Source organism: Amblyomma maculatum, chromosome 5, assembly GCF_055883805.1.
Source record: "Amblyomma maculatum isolate TAMU_Amacu chromosome 5, ASM5588380v1, whole genome shotgun sequence".
Taxonomy (NCBI): Eukaryota; Metazoa; Arthropoda; class Arachnida; order Ixodida; family Ixodidae; genus Amblyomma; species Amblyomma maculatum.
In genome coordinates, this window is record NC_139348.1 from 73,759,734 (window position 1) to 73,784,159 (window position 24,426).

At 43.6% G+C, this 24,426-nt stretch overlaps 1 protein-coding gene across 6 annotated transcripts; it reads left to right on the forward strand.

Moving 5' to 3' along the window:
- The first annotated feature begins 1,156 nt into the window (after positions 1-1,156).
- On the forward strand, positions 1,157-23,514 carry LOC146188511 (uncharacterized). 6 transcript variants are annotated; one of them, XR_014707540.1, is made up of 8 exons: positions 1,157-1,587; positions 1,677-1,898; positions 3,635-3,884; positions 5,783-5,948; positions 6,319-6,411; positions 6,471-6,546; positions 6,666-6,713; positions 6,770-6,854. XR_014707540.1 is itself a non-coding variant. In XM_084603818.1 (8 exons), exons 1-8 carry the CDS (start codon positions 1,432-1,434, stop codon positions 6,981-6,983), a joined length of 1,191 nt encoding a protein of 396 aa, XP_084459944.1. In that variant the 5' UTR covers positions 1,157-1,431; the 3' UTR covers positions 6,984-7,408. The 6 variants fall into 6 exon arrangements, 5 of the variants coding, with proteins under 5 accessions (XP_084459944.1, XP_084459945.1, XP_084459946.1 ...); XM_084603818.1 differs by having other exon boundaries at positions 6,505-6,546; positions 6,770-7,408; XM_084603819.1 differs by lacking the exon at positions 6,471-6,546 and having other exon boundaries at positions 6,770-7,408.
- Positions 23,515-24,426: the final 912 nt, after the last annotated feature.

Below are 24,426 nucleotides of genomic sequence, written 5' to 3' on the forward strand. Positions count from 1 at the left end.
ATTATGCGCGGCGTGCGGAACTGAGGCGGAAACAACGGAACATGTTTTAAGGTGCCAAAAACTTCGTCCTGCCCGTCCCGCGGGAAAAGCGGCAGATCTGGAGAGAGCGCTGGGATTTGCTTGGGAAGATGGACGAATGGATGAGGAACGCGTTTTGATGACAAAAGAGAGGTTAGAGGATTGGTGGAAAAAGTCAAGAGAATAAAGAGAAGAAAAAAAGGGAGGGGGGCAGATACGGGCGGGGCGAATTAGAAGCTAAAAATAGGGAAGAGATAAATATATTTCTTTTAATTTTTTGGCTAGGCGGCGCAAGCTGCCGTCCGATACAAAGGGCAGAGCCACTATCATCCATCCATCATCTATCCATCCATCCAGCAGCGCAGGTTTTGATTCAGGATCGCCGCATACGATGCGAACATATACGACTTCTGATCGAATCAGGCAAATACCTGAAACAATTAAATTTGGCGTAGAAAATACTCACGGCCACGCAAATGCCATTTTTGTGCAAAATTTGCACTCAGGATTAAACTGTTCAGATGGGAGAAGCATTCTATGGCGTGCGCGTTAGTTTGATTCCTGTGAAGATGGACGTGCACACAGCTGGGCTGATATGTTAAAGCATGCGTTGGGGAGCAGGACGAACATTTTAACTTGCCGCCAATTGAATCAACTGAACGATTGAATGTCGCAGACGCAAAAGCCAATGTAAGGAAAGAAAAGCTGCAACGCTGTCAGTGGGACGTGACCATGACTCGTATCAAGGATGCATTAATCTCGCTTTCCACACCGAGGCACGAAAAAAAAAAAAGAATTGACAACGGCGTAATTATGGTAGAAAGAATGGCTTAATCATAGAGTTAGGGCGTAATTAAAGTTTCATTAGTGGTACTTACGTACGCGGCTTGTACATGTGTTACTCCGCGGATCAGTGAACAGAATCAGTTTTTCGACTGCACCAAAAAATTGCCAAAAACATTTAAATTCTTGAGATTAATATTCGGTCTTAAAGTCCGATTTTTATGTAGGTTATTCGCATACGAAGGAATTGTGTGTGGCGGACGAGTTGTCATGACAAAACAGACTTTGATGCAGACGATACACCAACTGCGTCTCTGTTGTTATAGCAACGCTGCGCATGCGCAGAAAGCAATGGGCCAGTGTGACAAGCGACGCTGCCGTGCATGTGACTTCTGAGCGCCGTGCGGCTGTGCCACCAATCTTTCTCTATGGTGCTACCGTGCTTTGTGAAGGGCACGGCGTAGACATGTTTCGATGTAGTTTTTCGTACAAGTGAACACAACCTCTCCCATGCACCTAACCGTACTGCGTAGTCTCGTGCTGCAATGACTGGATTTCCGTCGTGCGTTATGTGAATCACGAGGAAACGTCGTCCTTGGGTGTAGAAAACGTACCCAGCTATACTTTACAATGCCTGGTTCATGCTGTGCGCCGAACTGCAAGTCCAACTATGATGTGAAGGGTCCAAGGGTCCGCGTTTACAGGTTCCCGAGAGACCAGAAGAAGAGGGCGGCCTGGACAAAGGCTCTCGCTCGTGAAAATTTTACACCATCACTGCATACAGTTGTAAGCGCCGCTTTCCTTTGCTTCGACTGGCTTTTTAAAGCAGCGATACTAATCATTCTTGTTCTGTTCATCTTTTTTTTTTTTTCCAGGTATGCGAGAAACATTTCGTTCCAAGTGATTTCATCAGGACGTCAACGTATACAGATGTTCAGACTGGCAGGGTGATCGAAGTGCGGCTGGAACGCCTTCGGCTGAAGCAGAGCGCTGTTCCTAGCGTGTTTCCCAGCTGTCCCAATACATCTCGCCCTACAGCGTCAACTCTGGACGTACACAGAGACGAGAGGACCCACTCGCAAGATCAGCTGAACAATGTAGGCAGTGCAGTTTCCATGCTCTTACAAACCTCGATTTTCGATTGTACACAATTATTGCCAGCGGCTAAGATGTTGTGCTTTTGGATCTAGCATTCCAACATGCTGTCGCCAGTGATAGTACTAACCTGTTTGTCTAGCAGCATCAAAATACGTACCTTCGAAGTTGCAACGTCTGATACCTGCTGGAAGGCTCATTGCCTTTTAGAATTGTGTTTGTGCTTTGGGAAAATTTCCAGGCCAAATAGACCCCCTTTTTAAATGTTTCCTGACATTTGCCAGACGGGCTTATGCTTTTGGTGCGGGTGTTTGAAGCTTTGCATTTGGAAGTTACTTGAAATTGAAGCTGCCAACACTTTTGGTTTGGTTTGGTTTATGGGGTTTAACATCCCAAAGACGAAAAAGTCCTTTCTTGACACTCAACTCCTGCCCTCCCTTGGTTTTTGTTTCCTTAACTACACAAAGACAGTCTTGAAGGTGAGGGAGGGGGGCCATGTTTAAACTGAGTTTTGATGATAGCTAAAATAATTTGCAAGCACACTTTGACCAGCAAAGGGTGTTTCTTAGTGTTTACTTACTTGGATTGATAGCTGCAGCAGCTGTTTCAGGCATCACCATGAATTTAAAAGTGGTGATACTCTATGCTGGCTTCCCAATGTCAACATTATTGATCAGGCACTTACCAGTCCCTATGTACCACATTTTTTTTTTTAGCCTTAAGCCCAGTTTATGTGTTGGAATCAGTAGTAGATAATTTTACTGAGCCTGCACTCTAGTGCAAGATGTGTATATGTTTCTGACCCCAAACTGCTGTATACTTGCATCAGCATTCAGAGGGACACTGACTGAGAACAAGGTTAGGTTTTTCCTGCAAGGATTTATTACTGCTTTGCAATGACAGAGAGGCTACCGTGACTGAAAAGAGAGCTTTTACGATGCAGATAAGGTTGAAAAACGAGCTGCAGCTATTGCCGTCACAGGCTACTTTCACAAGCAGAGTTCTGCAGCGTGCTTTGGTTGGTTTATGGGGTTTAACTTCCCAAAGCAACTCAGGCTATGAGAGATGTGTACTCTAGTTTTTTTTTTACCATGGTTCCCCAAGGCTATGTGTCACTTCCAGACAGCTACACTGGAGTCCTCTTTAACTTTGTTGTCGTGAACTTGTATCGGGTGGCTGCAAAAAAAGCTGTTCTGTTTTCAGGCCAAGTTTTGCCAGCAAAATATGCAGCATCTGCTGCCATGCAAACGTCAACATTGGCCGAGAGAATAATAATAATAATAATTGGTTCACAGGAAGGGAAAGGTGTAGTATCTGTCACACTTGTGTCTGTAGACACCTGAACCAATAATAATTGGTTCACAGGAAGGGAAAGGTGCAGTATCTGTCACACTTGTGTCTGTAGACACCTGAACCGCACCATAAGGGAAGGGAGGAAGGTGGGAGTTAAAGTGGAAAGAGAGAAAGAGGAGCCATAGTGGAGGGCTACGGAGTAATTTCGACCACCTGGGGATCTTTAAGGTTAAAAGATCCCTAGGTGGTCAAAATTACTCTGTAGCCCTCCACTCAGAATGGGTTTTTACTACACACCAAAGTGTTGGCTGGAGTGTCCCTTTATCCAAGAGTCTATACCATGAAATTGAGTAGCTCCTGCGTATATTACTTGTTTTTTCTTGTGTTTGTGCAGGGGAGAATGTGCTCACAAATGGGGACCCTTTGTTTCTTTCTGTCGGTCCAGGTCGTGTGGGAGCACTCTGTCTACAAATGCAGATCCATCGCTCCAGCTGCCTGTTCGACTAAAGTGGTGCAGGCTGACCTTGTGCCACCGGTGAAGCTTACTGTAGACGTAGCCGCCGGTCCCTCGCATAGTGTTTGTGGAGTGTCCTCGTCGACCCAGGCTGTGACTATAAAGCTGGATGGGGGAACACAGACTTGTCCGTCAGATTTCGACGACCATCCAAACTCTTCGGTCATGCCAAGACTGCAAGGTAAGCAGCTGTGTTTTCACTTTTTTTTCTCTAATTGACACCACAGAAAGGTGGATGTTGGCCTGTATTAATAGTCTACTGCATCCTAATGACTGGGAGAGCCAACAAAAAATTTTTAATTTTTGAAAGCTAGAAAAGAATAATCTAATAAAGGTCGTGCTGCCAGCAAATATTTCCACATACAGGCTGCACTTGCGATAGTTTCTCACTAGGAGACTGCACATTAAGTTTTTTTTTTCCCGGCAATGATTTCCTGAGGTTGCATTCCCTAGCTGTTTATTTGCACACAGTCATCATGGAGACCATTTTGGTCTTGGATGTGTTTCAGCTGAAGGGCAGGAAAATTTTCTTGGCAATAGCTGCATCGCTTGCTGCCATGAAAGTACCAATGCAGCTGGAAAAAATGATAAAATAATTTTTTTTAGCGAAAAAGAAAATAAGATAGGGGTTGTCATCACCAGTATTTGAAATAAGAGTCTCAGTGCTGATGGATCAAAGCTATCAAAGCTAATGGATTGAAGCTGTCATTGAAGCATATTGCAAGCATTACATCAGAGGCTTTTTCTGGGCCTGTCACTGGGCAGAGCTTTTGAAGGGTCCCTGGAAGGTGCTCTAGAAAGGGACTGCAAAATGCTTGCATTCTGTCGTTACGCATCACTGAGCATTCATACAGTGTACAAGACCTAAAAATGAGCTTGTAACGTATATTTCTCACTTCCAGGCTTTGCAACGACCTACAGTGCCGGTCCTTTGCCTGAATACTGCACGTGCTGACATGACGTCAGCTGCAGAGTGCTATTACAGTCGTGCCTCGTTAACATGGATTCCTTGATTCTCAAGTAAAACTGACCATAAAGCGAGTTCTCTGTAATAACAAATCACAAAACATATTCAGAAGCAAAAAAAATGCTGTGATTAAGGAGTGCTTCTAAGGTTGAAGTAAGTGGTAATATTTGGAGCTAAAAGCAAATTATTCTGATCACCATTATGCTTGGAACAGCGTGGTGCAAGCCATGGCTTCGTAATGTCTCATGGCTGAATGTCCTGAAGGCCCGTTTACACTACGCTAACTATCTAGCGAGCAGAGCGGATTCGGCCATTTTCGATGCTGACCGAGGTGGAAAGCAGCTAGAGCGATCATTCCCTGATAGATTTTTCGCACTTTCGCCACGGTAGAAAGTTGCGTTTTCGACATTGCATCCCTCCTAATGTCAACATAGCAGCCACCCTTTCTGTGCAGTCTGCCTTCTCTGTGGAGATGCTGATTGACACAGCTAAGGAGTGCCCAATACTCTACTAGAGAGCCATCTGAACATTATGGATGCTGCCTATAAAAACCAGGTGTGGGAGAAAATTGGAAAAAAAAATGTTGGTTTCGGTGGTAAGTAGAGCTGCTATTTACGCTTGCTCACGTTGATGCCCGAGAACAACGCAACTTTCTCAGTGCCAATGATGTGTTTTTGTGCATACTCTCCGTCACTCGCAAGCAATCATTTTGCCCTGCCGTTGCTTACTCCTATTCCGTGGATGTGGCTTGTGCGTCATTGAAATGGCTTGCACGAGTGTACATGCAGGGCGCTGATGACAGCACATAAAAAGCGTAGGGTAAATAAGCCTTTCTTTGCGACAACAGTGAGTGTAACATACTTTATTGGGGGCTTGATCTGTGGTGGCAGCCAATGTTGAGTAATGATGTGCAACGGTGCTCGTGATACTGTCGGCCAACGACAGAGTAATGGCGGACAAGTGTTGCTGCAGAGCAGAGTGAATAGGCATTCAAAACAGTTGTAGGTGTCACAGTGAATGGCTCGAAAGAGCGCAGGCAATGAAAACGAGCAGTCCACCAATTCACTTCCCTCTACAGGTGAAGAATAAGAGGGCCTTTTATTTTCCCGTAGATTCGATGTGCCACAGAAAATTTAGAAATCTAAACGACACCTTTGTGAAAATCGGGAATCAGGTAAAGATGACGACGAAGAGTGGTGCCACAGACATTGCCACCATCAAGTGGAATCATTTTAGTCACGTGCGAGGAATGATGGAACCTGTTTCAAGGGACCCAATGTGAGTGGAACAATTTTCCAAGATGTTCAATAGCGTGTGTAGCCTGGCTTTTTTGTTGTACGTTATCCACGCGAAACCGCGGGAGTATATGACAGTTACATTAAGTCAGCAACCTTTTAAAAACAAAATGTAAGCTATCATGCTCTCCTTATGTGTAAATATATTTCGCAGGCTCTACTCAAGTCTCTATTTTACCCTTTCACAACACCAAGTTGCTAAAGACTGTTCTGCTTTCTCACATATAAGTTATAACCTGCTACTCATGACCATATCAACAATAATGCATTCCATTTGTATTGTGTAAACTTCGTTAGGCCACCAGAACTTACAGGCTTATTCATGTAATATATCTGGTTTTCACCGGAAACAGGAACCTGCAAGACCAAGCTGAACTGCCTGGAACTTTGTCCTCTTCTGTTCATTCAAATGGCTCAGCCACAACAGTAGTGGCTGCAGCTGAAAGGTAAACACCTTTGTATGTAGGCGTACAAGGCTGCAATCACTGAAATGTAACACAATCAGGACAAGCATGGCATTTGCACATTCATTATCGCAGCCATCTCGAGACAAGAGAAACAAGAGACTCTGATGTTGAAAGGTAGGGGAAATGCTGTGACATGAGCTTTTTTTTGTAACACGCTTGCACCTTGCCACTTTCTATGGGGCTTCTAGAATGAATACATTTCACTGCTGAGAAGGCATTTATTTTTTCCAAAGGACACCAAGGCTGAAAAAAGTGAGGCGGTCACCGAGGGAACAGCAGAGGTAAAGCAGGGATGGGTGCGCAGTGCGTGACCACTAAAGCATTTTTTAACTTGCAGACCATTGGCTATTGCTGCCTGCATGGAGCGGCTGCACTCGCGAACAGAGAGGCATCAACAGCAGCCACAAGATGCCGTATACCATATGTGCATGGCGCTCGCTGAGCAGCTGCGAACGCTCAACCAAAGAGATCAGTTGGATGCAATGTTTGAAATTCATACGATGATGTACAACAGGCTCCAAAGAGTCATGAAAGAAGAGAATTCAAATTAGTATTTGATACTTTGGATAGCATATCTTCCTTTCTATGTGTAGCCCTAAAATGCCCTAGCCCTAAAGTGAGAGCGAAAAATTGGTAATTATTGAGAATAAATCCTTGCATAATTAGAACGAGCAAACTACAGCAACATAGGAACAGTTAACGCAATAAAATTGTACACACGAGATGCATCAGTAAAGGGATGAAAAAAAATTGAGAACCATTCCACCGCAAGACCTTGCAGCAGCACTAAATTGGTTTGTGGGGTTTTGAACGTCCTGACCCCACACATAGTTTAAGGTTTTTAATTGTCCTAAAAGTCCGCATATTACGAGGTGTAATTTCAGAATACTATAGCAAAAACGAAAAAAAAAAAAAGAGCTTTCATCTGTGTATAATGCGAGCGAGGAAAGATAAGTAAAAGTGTTTATTTGAACTATATTTCGTAATTGCCTCGTAAGGCATGCGCGCTCCGCGCTTTCGCGTCCAACACCACCCCATACTAGCCGCAAAATAGTACTGCAAACCTTCATATGCTGGTGCTGTTTCGCTCCCCTTCTCGTGCCTACACACTTGATCGGAGAAGTTCATGCACGCACTGTAAAAACAGCGCACGTTCACACAGTTGCGGAAACTACATGGTCCTCAGTTGGTTCTAAAATGACTTGCAGCTCAGACGGAGGATGGCAGCACATTAGCTGCCGGCTAGCATGTTCTGCACTCGCGCCTCTTCGCTTCTAGCACCACATGTAGTAGCATAGCTTATGTGCCCACGAAGTGTTGTATTTGCGGTTTCCGCGATCATCGTCGTCCAGTGTATTGTTTCCTGAGAGTTCCTTGCTAAAGGCATCTTTCTCTTCACTACCTCTAAATGTGTTTGGTATCCCGTATTTCTTGAACGCACCAGACATGCTCCTTGGTAATGCTGATCAAGCGTCCGCAATTCGGCTGTAGGGCATGGCCAGCATGGCTGGAGAGGCCCGTAAGAGTCCCATGCAATGTTTCAAGTGATCCTTTTGCTGTCCCTACATCCTGTGAAGTGCAAATGACCGCCTTCAGGTTGCGTGTGCGCCTCGGGCACCATGGTCGCGACGATCACGCAGGCATCGTGGTGAAATTGAAACCATCGTGCCATCGTTAGCGCCTCCTCTAGCTGAAAGCCTGAGGCTGATAGCACTGATTAATATTGAGGCTGGAACTATGAATTTAAGCTGAAATTTGTTTGGATCTGCATATAATCCAAGGCAGTAATCAGCCTTAATCAACAGTAATCAACATTATAAAATTGGGAAAGAAAACCTCGTATTTTATGTGGGTTTTTACGGTAATTTAGACCACCTTAGGCTCTCTAACTTGCAGTGACATTGCATGGCTCACGGAATGTTATGCTGCTTGGCAGAACTAATTATTTTATTACATACGACATGTATTCTACCCCTCAAAGAACTGACACAAAGCTGTTATAGAAAGTTTTAATTTCTTATGGTCCTACTCTGGCTGTGAGAGAACAAGGGACTAAAATAGACAGACAGGCAGAGCACGCTGTTTTTAGTCCCTTATTCTTTTGTACCCATAGTAGTATGTTAAGAAATACAAGCCAGCTAGACCCATTTGCTGCTTTACTGACTTAGTGAATATGTTTTTAAATATGGCTAGTGTAGTTCTTAAAAAGTGTGGTGGTGTTCTCCTGAAACCGCCAGCAAAAACTATTCACATTTGTACACTCAGTGTTGTTCGAAAGCAGGGCGTTACAGGGTTAAATCACTGGCAACTTTTACATTAATGTCATTTCATCTGTTTTGTTTTCTGTCGAAAAAGTTCTGCCGAATGTACCTGCAATGTACCGTCTTTGCCAAAAGTAACCAGGCAGCAGGGTCTGCTTCTCAGCCCTGTGGAGGTGAATTCATTCTACATCTGAAGCTTTAAATATGTAAAAAATTAAGAGCAGAGCCTGTCCTCACTTCGTAACAAGTTGTGATTATGTGAGATTATTTAACGGCTTTAAAATACAAGTGACAAGCAAAACATGCTGCCTGGTTACTTTTGGCAAAGACGGTACATATGTAAAACATAATTTTTTGAGAAGATGATAAAGTGAGCAAGGGTGCTATTATCAGTATTGGCACACAAACCATGCAATGTAAATTATGGTGTTATAGGTCAAAATAAATGCTATCATAAACTACACACTGTGTTGCTTCTGGTCATTTCTTCTTGCCAGGGAACCTTGCCACTTCCACTGAAGTGTTTGCAGCTTAGGCAAGCCTGGACACAAAACACACAGAACATTGATGTGTATGTGCTCTCTCCAGCATGTCACAATTACTCATCATAAAGTTATTGGAGTGAATAATATAAGTAAGGAACAGTGCCAGTTATTAGTGCCAGTTATTGTTCACAGATATTTCTTTTATCTGGAACCTTGCTGGGTGATGATTTGTGGCAGCACAAAGTTGTTGCGCCATTCTCCAAATCTTGCCGCCAGGTCCTATTGATTAGCTGCAGTCCTCATGGTCGGCAAGGTGGGCAGTCAACTGCACGAGAGGACGCTGTTTCAGTCATCAAAAAGTTGTGTAACGATACGCATGCTGAAATGATTGATGTGCCTGACATTTTCATTTTTAGCTTTAAAGGGTCGACTTAGTATCAGCCATTTTTCAGCCAGTAAGCCAAAGGCATTTTCGACGACTCGTTGAGCCCCGCATAGTGTATTGTTAAATGTTTTTTTTTGTTGCTGTGAAAAGTGACTGATGCTCTCTCAACATCTCGCTGCTGAGCTGCTTCCTCTGTGCAACTTCCAAACAAAGAGGGTCAGACCTGCACAGAAAGGAATTTTATTGCAGTTTGTAAGTAGTGTTTGCAAATATAAGCTGACTGTTATTTCTAGCACACATGTTTAAGTAACAAATGTGCAAAAGACAGTAAATAAATGGCTATCTACATGATTGGAATGGGAGAATTTGTGGTTGTTTAATGTCAATGCAAGAAAAAAGGGACATTCCTAAGTTCAGTTTTATAAATAGGGCTAGTGGTTTATGCTGTACCCAGTACATACAAGGAACTAACCTTACACAGCTGTTCTGTAGGTGGTGATGTTGCAACACAGATGAGGCCAAGTGCTCCTTAAATGCTCAGGAAAACCTCCGAAACAAGTTTGCACGTTGTGGATCTGTCTGCCAAAAATTAAAAGCACAAGACACAGTGTCGCCAACTGAAAAAAAGAGAAGTGAAAAATCAGTGCAGTTACATTTGCTAAACTGTCAACATTATTGCATACTGTGGTTACAAAGTGGTGTTTAGACTATACACCTTTTCTAATTGCCTCTCATTCTAATAGCTATTTTTACGAAATAAAACGTTGACGCCAACAATAATTCACCCAAAGTTTTACTTGGCTGGTCAGGTGCTGAAATAGTGAAGGGAAGTGTTCTTTAAGTTCCTTGCATTCTTTCAAATTATGCTATATCATTGCCCCGCTTACCCCCCTTCCCCCAAATAAACACTTGAAATTATCTGTCATACTACTTTTAGTCTGTATTTAGAGCAAAATTGTTTTCAGTGAAATTGTTTTACAAATTTTTTTTTTCTGAAAAGTCATTACTGCCTAATATTCGTTTTGTCCAAAGACCATTACTGACTGGAATAATCTTACTGATGATTAGCGGCCAGATTTCTTAGAACTAGAAATGCGCATTTTACGTTCCGAACGAAGAAAAATAGATGCTAAAAACATCAAAAGTCCACATATATTAATCTGCCTCAAATGAGAAAACTGGCGAATTGATTTGGGACTTTACGAAAGGTGCGAACTTAAGAAGGAGTTTTCTAAAAGCTGTCCCAAAGCGTATCACACAATTCACGTGCTTCAGCAAAGGGGGAGGTTGCTATCTGTCACCAGAAGCCTATGGAAATAATGTTAAAAATATTAAAAACATTTGATGTGCCTGGATTCAAACACAGTGCAAATTCAACTATAGAAATCCCTTAAGGCACTTATAAACGATATTTTCTGTTTAGCACCAGTTGGAGTTGGCCTGTTCTGTTACAAAAATAAAAACCAGCAATGTAAACCTGGACGGGAGGTTGTAGATTTAAAAAAGCACAGATAAGGTCAGTTTAAATTACCTGATATACTATGAGCTTAACATATCCACTCATACACTAATTAAAGTTATTTATTGCAGAAATACACCTCGCTTCAACATTAATAAAAACATTGCCATTTATGCAAATATTGTTTTGTAGTTAGGGGCTTGAAGTGTATAGAGCCACGCCCGGTTCTATTGATGCTTGCCGTTACAAAGGTCGGGACACCCGATATACCTGATAAAAGAAAACATTGCCGGTAAAAATAAGTTGTTCTGAACGGACCTATGTTCATCCGTTGAGAGCCCATGATAGAAAAAACCGTCCTTGGAATAACTGGTAAATCCAAACAATCACTATCATGCAAACACCATCCTCTGATTAATGGGCTCCAAGTTGTGCCCCTTCTAACTGATAAAACATTGTAGGCTGAAAACAAATGCTCAATGTCAACAAATGTTGCAGAAGCGTGTTTGCAATTCGAAACATCCGATGCCTTCTATTCTTAGGTAGCCTAGAATGTTAACCAGCCATTACCCTTGAAGTCTGCATGAGCGCTGAAAATACCTCGTTTTTGTCCAAGGTGGACTGCAATCTGGAAACACTTTTTTTCACAACTTTCCTACAAAAAAAAAGCAGTGATTCTTTTGTGTACATTCTCAGTTTGTACAATATTGTTATGTGGATTGCACACCCAACATTCTAGTTTCTTATAATGGTCATAAGAAAAGTTTTTGCACAAGTACACCAGGTCTCCTATGAGGTTGTCCTGAGTCAGCTTGAGTCATCCTCATTGAAGCAGCCTCATCACATAAGAAACTTCCTGCGACGGTCTTTAGGTCAGAAAGGTAGCAGTTGTAGCAATCAAAGGCTTGATGTCACGTTACCCAATCTGAGATGATAGTCTTCAGTTAGGACAGCCACTTCTGGTAACTGCTATGAACGTGCACACCTGAAAATGTGCTTTCAGAATGTACCCCTGATTAAAGCAATAGATTCATAAGCATCCTTGTAATGCTTTTTGAGTTCTCAAATGCGATGGAACTGGGCAGGTGGCATGGATCATTTTTGGGTAACACGGCTTCAGCAAAAGTGTGAATTTTTTTTCATAGAGGTTGCTGCATCCACGTAAAAGAAGCAAAACCTTGCTGCAGTCTGTCATTTGGACAAATTTCAAGGATTAGTTAAAAAGGTAGGCTATAGCTTCCCTCTTGGTTCTGGCTAAAGGATTACAGTATACAAGGAAAGGCCTTGTCTTTTAATCATTTAATCGTCTCCAGGCTTTTCTGCTGGAAATTGTGGCCAACAAACTGTCCTTTCTGTCCTTTTTTTTATCGAGGCCTAAAAGCAAGAGCTGCCGCACTCATCTTTTATCCTTCCAAGGATTTTTTCACACATAGGATAGAGGCAGTTTTTTCCAAGTTTTATATTTCCAAGTTTTTGCATTCTATTGCAATACTTCTCAATGAACTGTTAAACACCAAGTCTTGATCACCCCCTAATGTTTGCAGCCACTGAGACCTGCCATAAGTCACATGACCGATTTCTTCTGACATTTAAACATTTTCCAGGTGTCCTGCAGTTCTTTTTTTGTGCTGGTCTGGATAATACTTGTCTGCGCAACAAATATGTAATAATTACATGGAGATCTCTTTCTTAGGATGCAAACATTAATGTAATAATAGGTGAAGGTATTCTTCGCCATGAAAAACCAAGCATTTTTGGTATATCGTAGTATGAGGGCAAAAAATTGGCTGGTGGTTTATTTTTGGTTAACCCTGTAGGAAAGCGAAAGCTTCATATGCATGGTTAGGCTCATTGCCAAGCTTGGATTAAACACATTGTGAAACATATTTGTTTCACTTAGTTTCATTGTGAAACATATTTGTTTCACTTGGTTTCATCTTTTTTGATTCCAATATTTTCAGTTGGTTTCATCTCTATTGATTCCGACGAAAACACTCCGGTGGTCCGTAAAGTAGTGTGTCTTGTTGGTTACTTGGCATAATGTTATGGTTCAACGTAATGGGGTTTCGTTGAAGGATAAGGTCTAAACTGGCTCCCCACTGCATGGTTCTAAATTTGTCCTTCAAATGACCTTGGCCTAAGGAAGTGTTGGTGTCCACTATTCCATGCTGTCCACTGCACGGGCCGAAATTTTCATCCTGAGCCCGGCCCGGGTACTATGATAGGGACCCAAACCAAGCCCAGCCCCGCCTGACCTGCTCTAATAGCAGTTGATGCAACAAAAGAGAAATAAATAATCACGATAAGTTTATTCCGATATTAAGTTTACCGGCGCAGCGGGGGCGTAGTGGTAGAACATCCGCCTCGCATGCAAGAGGACCGGGGCTCAAATCCCGGTGCCACGCAATTCTCCACCGGATTAAATTAAAAAAAAATATCTCCGTGTCGATGGAATTGCATAAACAGGTTTGGGGCGCGACCTGATGCCGGTGAACACCTCCGGCAACGCACTCTCTCACCAGAACAGGAGTTGGCCACCCTGGTGCAGTAATTGGCCGCAACCTTCTATGATAAGCTCCATAAAACCCCGGCCCTCAGTCACCAGTGGCTGCGGAACAACTGACCACGGCGGTGGTCAGACCTGTGACGCAGCAGGGGGTGCTAAGAATACCTGGCTCAGCTGGACAGGCTGCCATTGGAAACTGACCCTGGCAACGTTTAACGCTAGAACCCTAGCTAGTGAAGCTAGTTTAGCAGTGCTGTTAGAGGAACTAGAGGGTATGAAATGGGATATCATAGGGCTTAGTGAGGTTAGGAGGCCGAATGAGGCATATACTGTACTGAAGGATGGGCATGTACTGTGTTATCGAGGTTTATCAGAGAGGCGACAACTAGGAGTAGGTTTCCTTGTCAATAAGTATATAGCAGGTAATATAGATGAATTCCATAGTATTATTTAGAGGGTGACAGGCATCGTTATTAGGCTTAATAAGCGATATAAACTGAAGGCATGCGACTTCAATGCCAAGGTAGGGAAAAAGCAGGCAATAGGGGACTATGGCATTGGTTCTAGGAATAGCAGTGAGTTTGCAGAGCGCAATAACTTATGATCATGAATACCTTCGTCAGCAAACGGAAGAACCGGAAATGGACATGGAAAAGTCCTAACGGGAGACTAAAACTGAAATTGACTTCATAATGTGTTCAACCGCCGCCATTATGCAAGATGTAGGGGTAATCGGGAAAGTGTGATGCAGTGACCACAGGATGGTAAGGTCCCGAATCAGCCTAAATCTGAAGAAGGAACGCAACCAATTAGTAAGAAAGAAATCCATCAACGAATTAGCGGTGAGGGGGAGGGCAGAAGCAATGAACAATAATTTCAGAGATATCATTACTGAATGTGTGGTAGAAGTAGGCGCTAGGATAGTTAGAGAGGATACTGGTAAGCTGTCTAAGGAGACAAAAGATTTAATTAAGAAGCGCCAGAGTATGAAAGCTACCAATCCAACAGACCAGATTGAATTGGCCAAGATATCAAAGCTAATCAATAAGCGAAAGGCGGCCGATATAAGGAAGTATAACATGGAGAAAATTGAGCATGATGTAAAGAATGGGGCAAGAAATTGGGCATAGGCAAAAACCAGATGTATGCGATGAGGGACAAGGAGGGCAACGTCATCACGAATATGGATAAGATAGTCAAAGTAGCCGAGGAGTTCTATATAGATCTCTACAGTAGCCAAAGTAGTCAGGACCATAAGGAGATTGGCTATAGGGAAAAACAGTCGGACGTCCCAACAGTTACGAAGGACGAGGCCAAGAAAGCATTAGAAACTATGAAAAGGGGGAAATCAGCTGGAGAGGATCAGATAACTACAGATTTGCTGAAAGGACGGGGGGATATCGGGTTAGAAAAGCTGGCCACCCTGTATACGCAGTGCCTGATGTCATCGATGGTACCGGAACCGTGGAAGAATGCAAACATTATCCTCATTCATAAGAAAGGGGACTCTAAGGACCTTAAAAATTAGACCAATCAGCTTACTGTCTGTTACGTATAAGGTATTTACTCAGGTAATCGCTAATAGAATCAGGACAACCTTAGACTGCAATCAAGCAAAGAATCAAGCAGGTTTTCGGAAATGGTACTGTACTATCGATCATATCCATACCGTCTATCAGATGATAAAAAATGCTCGGAATATAACCAGCCCTTATACATAACATTCATTGATTACGAAAAAGCATTTGACTCAGTTGAAACCTCGGCGGTGATGCAGGCATTGCGAAATCAGGGGGTAGACGAGCCGTGCGTGAAAGTGCTGGAAGATATATATAGTGGCTGCACAGCAACCATAGCTTTGCATAAAGAAACAAAATTCCCATAAAGAAAGGTGTTAGGCAAGGAGACACAATCTCCCCAGTACTATTCACAGCTTGCTTAGAGGAAGTATTCAGAGACTTGGAATGGGAGCGGTTAGGAATAAGGGCAGATGGAGAATACCTCACTAATCTGCGATTTGCTGATGACATTGCCTTGCTAAGCAACTCGGGGGATGAACTGCAAATAATGATTGGTGACCTAGACAGGAAAAGTAGAAAGGTAGGCTTGAAAATCAATATGCAGAAGACTAAGGTAATGTTCAACAGCCTCGGAAAGGAACAGCAGTTTACATTAGGTAGCGAAGTGCTGGAAGTAGTAGGTGAATATGTCTACTTAGGACAGGTAGTAACCGCAGGTCCAGACCATGAAAAGGAAATAAGAAGAATAAGATTGGGATGGAGCGCATGTGGCAAGCACTCATAGGTTATGACTAGCAGCTTACCGGTATCGCTAAATAGGAAAGGATATAACAGTTGCATCTTACCTGTACTCACCTATGGGGCTGAAACGTGGAGGCTAATCAAGAGAGTTCTGCTTAAGCTGAGGACAACCCAGAGGGCTATGGAACGAAAAATGGTAGATGTAACATTAAGAGATAGGAAGCGTGCTGAGTGGGTCAGAGAAATAACTCAAGTTACCGACATTCTAGTGGAAATAAAGAAGAAGAAATGGACATGGGCAGGACATTTAGTGCGAAGAGAGGATAACTGATTGTCGCTTGGGGTAACAAACTGGATTCCAAGGGAAGGAAAGCGTAGCAGGGGGCTACAGAAAGTTAGGTGGGTGGATGAGGTTAAAAAGTTTGCAGGGGTCAAGTGGATGCAGCTAGCACAGAACCGGGTTAAGTGGAGAAATATGGGAGAGGCCTTCGATCTGCAGTGGGTATAGTCAGGCTGATGATGATGATGATGAATAAGTTTATTCAGGGCGTTGGAATGTTGAGTTCTCGCGTATCAGTTGAAATTTACTGGTTATACAAAGACAAAGTGGAAAAAATCATTCCAAGTTACTGTGCGAGAACAACAGGTTGTCCATTGATGACGGCTTCAGGTAGGTACAGCGCTCCTTCATGATGAATCCAGCCATGCTGAAGTTGCGTTCACTGCTTCAACTAATGGCTGGAATGACCAACATTTTCTTGGTAAGAGAAAGTTTTGGATACGCAGCTTCTTTGCTTCTCCAAAAATTAGCTAACTCGAAGTCTGCGCAAGGCGTTGACTCCGTGGCGATGTACTCTGTGAGCTTGTCTCGCTCTGTAGTTTCTTTACTGGCAGCTTCACTCCACTCGTTTAACTGGTCCATGCAGGGTTTTTTCACCGGATGTCTTTTTTGTGCTCTGGCCGATAACGCTCATGATGACGATGCAGCGAGCTCTTTCAAGTGCCCGTATACTTCATCTCACTCATTGACGAAAACCATCCGCGGATGTAGAAATTGTGGGCAGAAAATCGTAGTTATCTTGTGATCCATCGTCAGGATGACTCGTCTGTAGGAAATGGTGGGCACGCTGCCGAATCTTCGCCATATCTGCGGTCTTTGATGGCTCAATTGGCTCACTGGGAATTCTTTCGAGTTAGGCAAAATTTAGCAACGCTAGAGGCAGCGTTGGCTTCTCAGCCTCCAGGGCACTCGTTGCTTCGGCAAATGGTTCCAGAAACGCAATCAGTTCTTCTTGTCCATGTTTTCCATGATTGAAGAGCTCCTTGCTTCAAGAAGCGGTATGGCTCAGTTGGCTAGCTAGGTCACTTTGTTTCAAGAATTTTACCAGGGTTTTGACATTTTCCAGTGTGTCATGGATAGTCAGAGTTTCCACTGCAGTGAAATCCTTGAAGAATGTGTTGAAGCACAGTGTTAAGGAGATGAGCGCAGCAGTTTAATCTCTTGTAGGGCTGAAGAGCACTCATGATGTTTGCACCATTGTCTGTCACAAACGTGGCTTTCTGCACAGCATCTCTGTCGGTTCCCAGTTTAGAAAAACACTATTGTAGCTCTCTTCTAATGTTTTCTCCTGTTTTTCGTTCATGGGCAAAATTGCAAGTGAAAAGAATGTGGGAGTGCAGCCGCAGTCGTCAAAATAATGTGTCGTAGCCGTTGCGTACGCCACTTTTCGGAAATTGTCAGTCCACGTCTGTAGTGATCGCACAGCTTCCGTCACTCATAGCTGTCAGAACATCAACATCAGGTATTAAGTTGCCACAAACTTCTGCTGCTAGATTGGCTACCTTTCTAAAGACTTGGTGCGATGGGGAAGGACCTCGTCAACCTGAACATTGCCATGGTGAGCTCCAATGCTGATTAACTCTTGGGTCACTTTTGCAAAGCCACAAACACTATGTCAAATGGGCGCATATCTTTAGCACAAAAATATGCTAAAGCTGTAGTCAATTTTTCTTTCGCGGCTACTGGAAGCTGTGAATTTGGCTGAAGAAAAGTAGTAGTTGTACATGCGTTGGGTGAGTTGGTCATCTTACTAGTGGTGCTTCTGGAGACGCGATGTTCCAGTTTTTGATGATTCGTAAGGAAAGAATGTCCTGCAGAGCTTGCACTGTCAACTATGATTGCAAATTTCTCCCATACAGCACTTTTCGCAGCAACTTTGGAAAATCAGCTTAAAGCGCCCAGCCGCGATGCCACTTCTAAGATTCTGAACACTATACTGTAACATAGTTTAAGTCTCACAGTTTAAAGATCACGGCATAAACTAAAGGTACGAGGGAACAACTGTGGTGTGGTCACGGGCAGCAAAACACAACCGAGCCTACTTGAAAAGAGAACTGCCAGCAGCAGAAGCAAAGGAGTGCAAGGTCGTGGTTTTCGGCGATTTTTTTTTATGAACGTGTGCATCTATCGGCGCTGGCGCTGCATTGTCTCCACCGAGAAACAAGAGGCAACTTAAGCACAGCGGATGCATTGACAAGGCGCAATGTGGCAACGTAGATGCCAGGAACACGCCTCAACCGAGGCCCGTGAGAAGATTCGACGGTGCGGAGGGCCAATTGAAAGATACCTGAATACCTATGCCGGCAGGAAACGTGAAAGTCAAAGCTCGATGCCCACAAGCAGCCCCTTTGTTGGTGATTGACAGCTATCAGATCTGCTCATAGCGAGGGTGCTTGGATTAGAAGGGACCGACATCTGGGGAGGGGAGGGGGTAGAGAGATCGGGCACGGAAGGAAGGCAGTAAAATACTTAGAGCACCATGGCCATATTACCGCTTTCATGAAGATCCATAGGCACGCACTCACCATTTGGTCTGGCCTGGCCTGGCCTGCCCGACAGGAATATACCCTGGCCCGGCCCGAGCCCGGGCTAGAGAGCACACCTCTAGTCCACCTGAGGTATACTGCGCCTTCCTTTTCCCAAAAGCTAAAGTACTGAAGTACTTTGCTGCATTTTAATAAAGGCGAAACGAAGAGGTGTCCGTGTGCTGTGCGATGTCAGTGCACGTTAAGGTCCCCAGATGGTCGAAATTACTCTGGAGCCCTTCACTACGGCACCCTTCTCTGCTTTTGCTTTCACTCTCACCTTCCTCCCTTCCCTAATTAAGGTGCGGTTCGAGATTTTCTTGATATTAAGTTTTTCATGGTCAAATTTACTTCCATGCTGACAGCTTGAAAACCTGGCGTAGTGAAGCTTTCGCTTCAATTCGAGCCATCGGTGCCGGTTTTCACCTTCAAGTGACCTTGACATACTGTGCCTTTCCTTTCTTATAAACTAAGTTACAATTGAAGCTAACTGTTCATACGCTAGGTAGAGCCAATCTTTGTGTGGCACTAAATTTGACCTTCAAGTGACCTTGACCTAATGAAGTATGGATGTCCACGATTTCATGGTGCCCACCAGAAGTATACTGTGCCTCCTTTCCCCAAAACCTAAAGTACCGAAGTAGTCGGCTGCATTCCGATGGAGGTGATAGGAAGAGGATTCCGTGTGCTGTGTGATGTCAGCACGTTAAAGACATTAAAGATCCCCAGGTAGTTGAAATTACTCTGGAGCCCTCTGTGTTAAAGATCCCCAGGTGGTCGAAATTACTCCGGAGCCCTTTGCAGCACCCCTTTTTCTCTTTCCACTTTCACTCCCATCTTCCTCCCTCCCCACAGGTAGCGTTGCAGGTGTCCACAGAACAAGTGTGACAGATACTGCGCCTTTCCTTTCGTGTGAACCAGTTGTTATTCACAACAGAAACGACTTTTTTTTTAACATGCTTTCAGTTTACTATAACATAAACCTGAAGGCGCGCAATGAGTAAGTGCCAAAAGAAAAAAAAAACGAGGCCTCGGAAATGCCGATTGTTTCCTTGAGGCTTTGCCAGTGCAAGTCTCAGCCTGATGGTTTCAGTTACACATTTAATATGTACTGAGCTGCATTTTCAGCTTAAAGCTGGTTATCCGTGCTTTTTTGTGTGTGTCTGCATGTTTTCGAAGCTTGTTTACATGTCAGTGATGTCGTATGCATGATTAAGCAGTGCGTGGTGAAAACACAAGCTATGCAGCCCATGCTTCTCCATGTCGTTTACCTGGTAATTGCAAGATATTTGCAAGCTGGAAGATTCATCCTTAGCTCTTTGCAGATATCATCTCCTGTGCGATGCCAATGCACGCCAGGTGGTTGAAATTTCTGGTGCCCTCCACTACGGCATTTCTTATAGCTGAGTTGGTTAAGGATGTTAAACCCCATAAACCAAACAAGTCTTTGCAGATACCAAAAGTTAGACATTTTGTTTCCAAATTGACATCTTTATAAGCCTCTTTTGCTAAGTCTACTTTGTGCATACTGGCAAATATGCTCTATAAAACTGCCTTCTGTATATTCACCTGCTTCTGTCAGGAGTGTCTAGTGAACTGTGACTGTGTGTGGGCTGGCACTTTTTTTTTGATACACATATTACTCTCTCTTCAGATGGTGGGCTGGAGACTGCAGATATCAAGCCTGTCTTTCTTCCTGGACAAGATGTGCAGGGTGGGATGCACCCCACACCATCCAAGACATCTGTTGTTATCAGTGAAGACAGCTCTGGAGGAAAACAGATTGATAAGAATGTGCACCAGTGCAGCCACTGCAACAAGGTCTTTGCATATAAAAAGAGTCTTGTGGAACACTTCCGTATTCATACGGGCGAGCGTCCGTACAAGTGCAACCACTGTGGCAGCTGCTTTGCACGACAGAAGAGCCTAGCAGTGCATGTTCGTGCTCATACTGGCTCTCGTCCATACCGTTGCAACTACTGCGGTGCCAACTTTGCACAATGGGGCCATCTGCACGACCATATCCGCCGCCATGCGGGCAACGGACCATACCTTTGTGATCACTGTGGCGCTGGTTTTGCACTAAAGGGTGCCCTTGTAGAACATGTTCGCATGCACTCAGGAGACCGTCCATACACTTGTGACCAGTGCAGCAGTGCCTTTGCATTTAAGAAACACCTGGTGACACACCTTCGCACTCACACTGGTGAGAAGCCATACCTGTGCCAGCTGTGTCCCATGGCCTTTGCACATAATTCAACCCTGGTGCGGCATGTGCGATCCCACAAGGGCGAAAAGCCATTCAAGTGTGAGTCTTGTAATAAGACATTCACACGCATGCACAATTATAATTGCCACAAAGAGAGAGAACACAAGACAAATACTGTATTTTCTGGTGTATAGGCATGCCTTTGTATAAGATGCACCCCCCACCCTCCATATTTAAAGGCTTAAAGGGTTGGTATATAAGATGCACTCTTGTATAAGATGCTGCTCAATTTGCCCATTTATAGCAATGGGTGTTGATTGTACATGCTTGTGTGACCATCATGAAATGCTCCATGCCTGCGAGAACACTCAAGGATCCATATTCTGAGTTTGCTTTATCGAAAGTGTCGCTGTCTACCTGCCCTCAAGTCATCTCATTAGTGCAAACAAACTGACATCAGGTTCTGGTGTTTCCAGTAAACAGATTACTCAAGGTCAGGGAGATAATGACACATTCGATAATGACGACTTGGAATACGGACCCTGATGCAATGCGAAATAATAAAAATAGAAGATTCATGCTTAAAAAAGCCTTGCAGAGGCAGAGCAGCAACACTTTATTTTTGCTCAAAGCTTTCAAAAGCTTCATCTTTTGATGCACTATGAAAATTTTAGCTGATTTCTGCCATCTGTGCTGCTAAACCATCCTTTTCGCTCCTAGCATTACCCTCTTGTTGCCATGCCCTGGCTTCGGGTGAAGTGCACATAGAAAATGGGCCACACACATGCAATACCTGCAAAGCAAAGTTGCAAATAGCAACTTTGTGAATCGGCTTGTCTTGGCAGTGTGAGCAGGGGGGAAGTGTGCATGTTGCCATCTTTTGGTATTTCATGCTACCAATACATAGGGCTTGTAGGTTTCATAATCATGGAAGTTGTTACCGCCACCGTTTCATGATAAAATAATTTATGCGGGAACATCTGTGCAAAATTCAAAAAAGACATATGTACTCCTATGGTGCATCATTGTATAGGATGCGCTAGCAAAAGTTTTGTAAAAACAACTGCGTCTTATGCATTGGAAAATATGTTACCTAAAATCCATGAAGCTGTGTTCCTTTTCCAAACATTTTTTTTGAAACTCGTCTATCCAGCATGTGTCACTGGGTACTTTGCCACGTTGCTCTTTACAAAGGAGCATTTTAAAATATGCATGCATTTTACAGGCCCTCATTGTCCTCTGAAATGCAGTTCTTCCATTGGCCATGAAAGACCTGCGTTTGTTGGGATCAGCGCTCCACCAGTGTGGGTAGGCAGCTGGGTGTGTTCATGGAATTGTTGTCTGCTGCGGTAGTCTGCTTGTGCATTTGTAAAAGGTTGCCTGCTCAGAAAAGACTACCCTGTGCATTTACTGAGAAATATGTACTGCTTGGTGAACAGAAGTCATCTTGTTTTGACTTGGTAGGTTTGTTTCTTTGTAAAAATGTACAAATCGGGATAGACTGGCACACCATACTTGCCTACGACCATGAAATATTGTAGAACTCAACTTCTCTGATACTGTTTCATTTTCACTAACAAAATAAAGGCTGTGGCATGCGAAAAGTCTTTAGATGATGCGAGTGTTGGGAAGAATGGCTGTGGCTTAGCCCAGTTAAGCAAGCAAAAACTTTGTTATGCTTGGTTATGCTGTGTTTCTAAGCCTGGTTGAACTTGTATCAATAACCTGGTTTACAGAGCACAAGTTCGGTTAAGCATAGTCAGGCAAGGCTTGCTGTGGTTCTCTATGGCTGTCTGCAAACGTCAAGGAAATGCAGCTGAAGCAGTGGCTCCAGCGCGTGACTCTTCCACGGGTGTCTGGGAATCTCAAGGCCAACATAGCTTGGTTTGGGACAGATGGGCAGGGGTGGTGGTAGAGAAAAAAAGTAGGAGACTGGAAGACTGTGTGGCATTGTGTCAGGCAATATTGTATATTTGTGGAGATATGTACTGGTACGGAATAAGATTGGGATGGAGCGCATTTGGCAAGCACTCCCAGATGATGATTAGCAGCTTACCGGTATCGCTCAAGAGGAAAGTATACAACAGTTGCATCTTACTTGTACTCACCTATGGGGCTGAAACATGGAGGCTAACTAAGAGTTCTACTTAAGTTGAGGACAACCCAGAGGGCTATGGAACAAAAAATGGTAGGGGTAACATTAAGAGATAGGAAGCATGCAGAGTGGGTCAGAGAAATAACTCAAGTTACTGACATTCTAGTGGAAATTAAGAAGAAGAAATGGGCATGAGCAGGTCATGTAGCATGAAGAAAAGATAACCGATGGTCGCTTAGGGTAACAAACTGGGTTCCAAGGGAAGGAAAGAGTAGCAGGGGGCAGCAGAAATATAGGTGGGTGGATGAGGTTAAGACGTTTGCAGGGGTCAAGGGGATGCAGCTGGCACAGGACCGGAATTTTTGGAAGAATATGGGAGATGCCTTGGCCCTGCAGTGAGTATAGTCAGGCTGATGATGGTGATGATGATGTACTGGTACGAATAATGTTTGTCGAATGTACGAGGAAGATGTTTGAAGTAGAAAAAGCAAAGCAGCAGCAGGATTCAGTGCAAAGGGCTGCTTATCTGTGTTGCTCCTAATAACTTCAACATTATATGTTGCAGTCCCCATCACAAGCATGCCTCGAGCAGTTGGTCGTCGGCAGATGATGTGGGGCACGGGCACTGACTGATTGGTGGTTTCTGCGACGTCACCTTTCTTAATGTTGAAGGCCTTTTTGTTTGCTTACATTAAATGTGTGTGACATCAGCAGTGATGTATGCTTCACATGGTTCAGCCATATAAACTCTTATAATGAGCCGGGTTAATTACATTCTCAGGACGATCTGGATCTGAGCATATCAAATGTGAAACTACAGCCAATAGAAAAACACACACAAGGAAGACAACAGAACGCAAAGCTGATTACTTGTCCAACCTCGTGCACTGTTGTCTTCCGTGTTTGTGTTTTTCTGTTAGGCTGTAGCTTCACATTTGATAATTCAGTCTTGTTCTAAAGGAGTGAGCCGGGTTAATTACATTCTCAGGACGATCTGGATCTGAGCATATCAAATGTGAAACTACAGCCAATAGAAAAACGCACACAAGGAAGACAACAGAACGCAAAGCTGATTACTTGTCCAACCTCGTGCACTGTTGTCTTCCGTGTTTGTGTTTTTCTGTTAGGCTGTAGCTTCACATTTGATAATTCAGTCTTGTTCTAAAGGAGTGAGCCGGGTTAATTACATTCTCAGGACGATCTGGATCTGAGCATATCAAATGTGAAACTACAGCCAATAGAAAAACACACACAAGGAAGACAACAGAACGCAAAGCTAATTACTTGTCCAACCTCGTGCACTGTTGTCTTCCGTGTTTGTGTTTTTCTGTTAGGCTGTAGTTTCACATTTGATAATTCAGTCTTGTTCTAAAGGAGTAGGGAACCATCATTTGGTTGATGAAACTAAAACAGCATCAAAATGAAGTTGAATGATAAATTACTGCTCACTAGGGGAATACCAAAATGT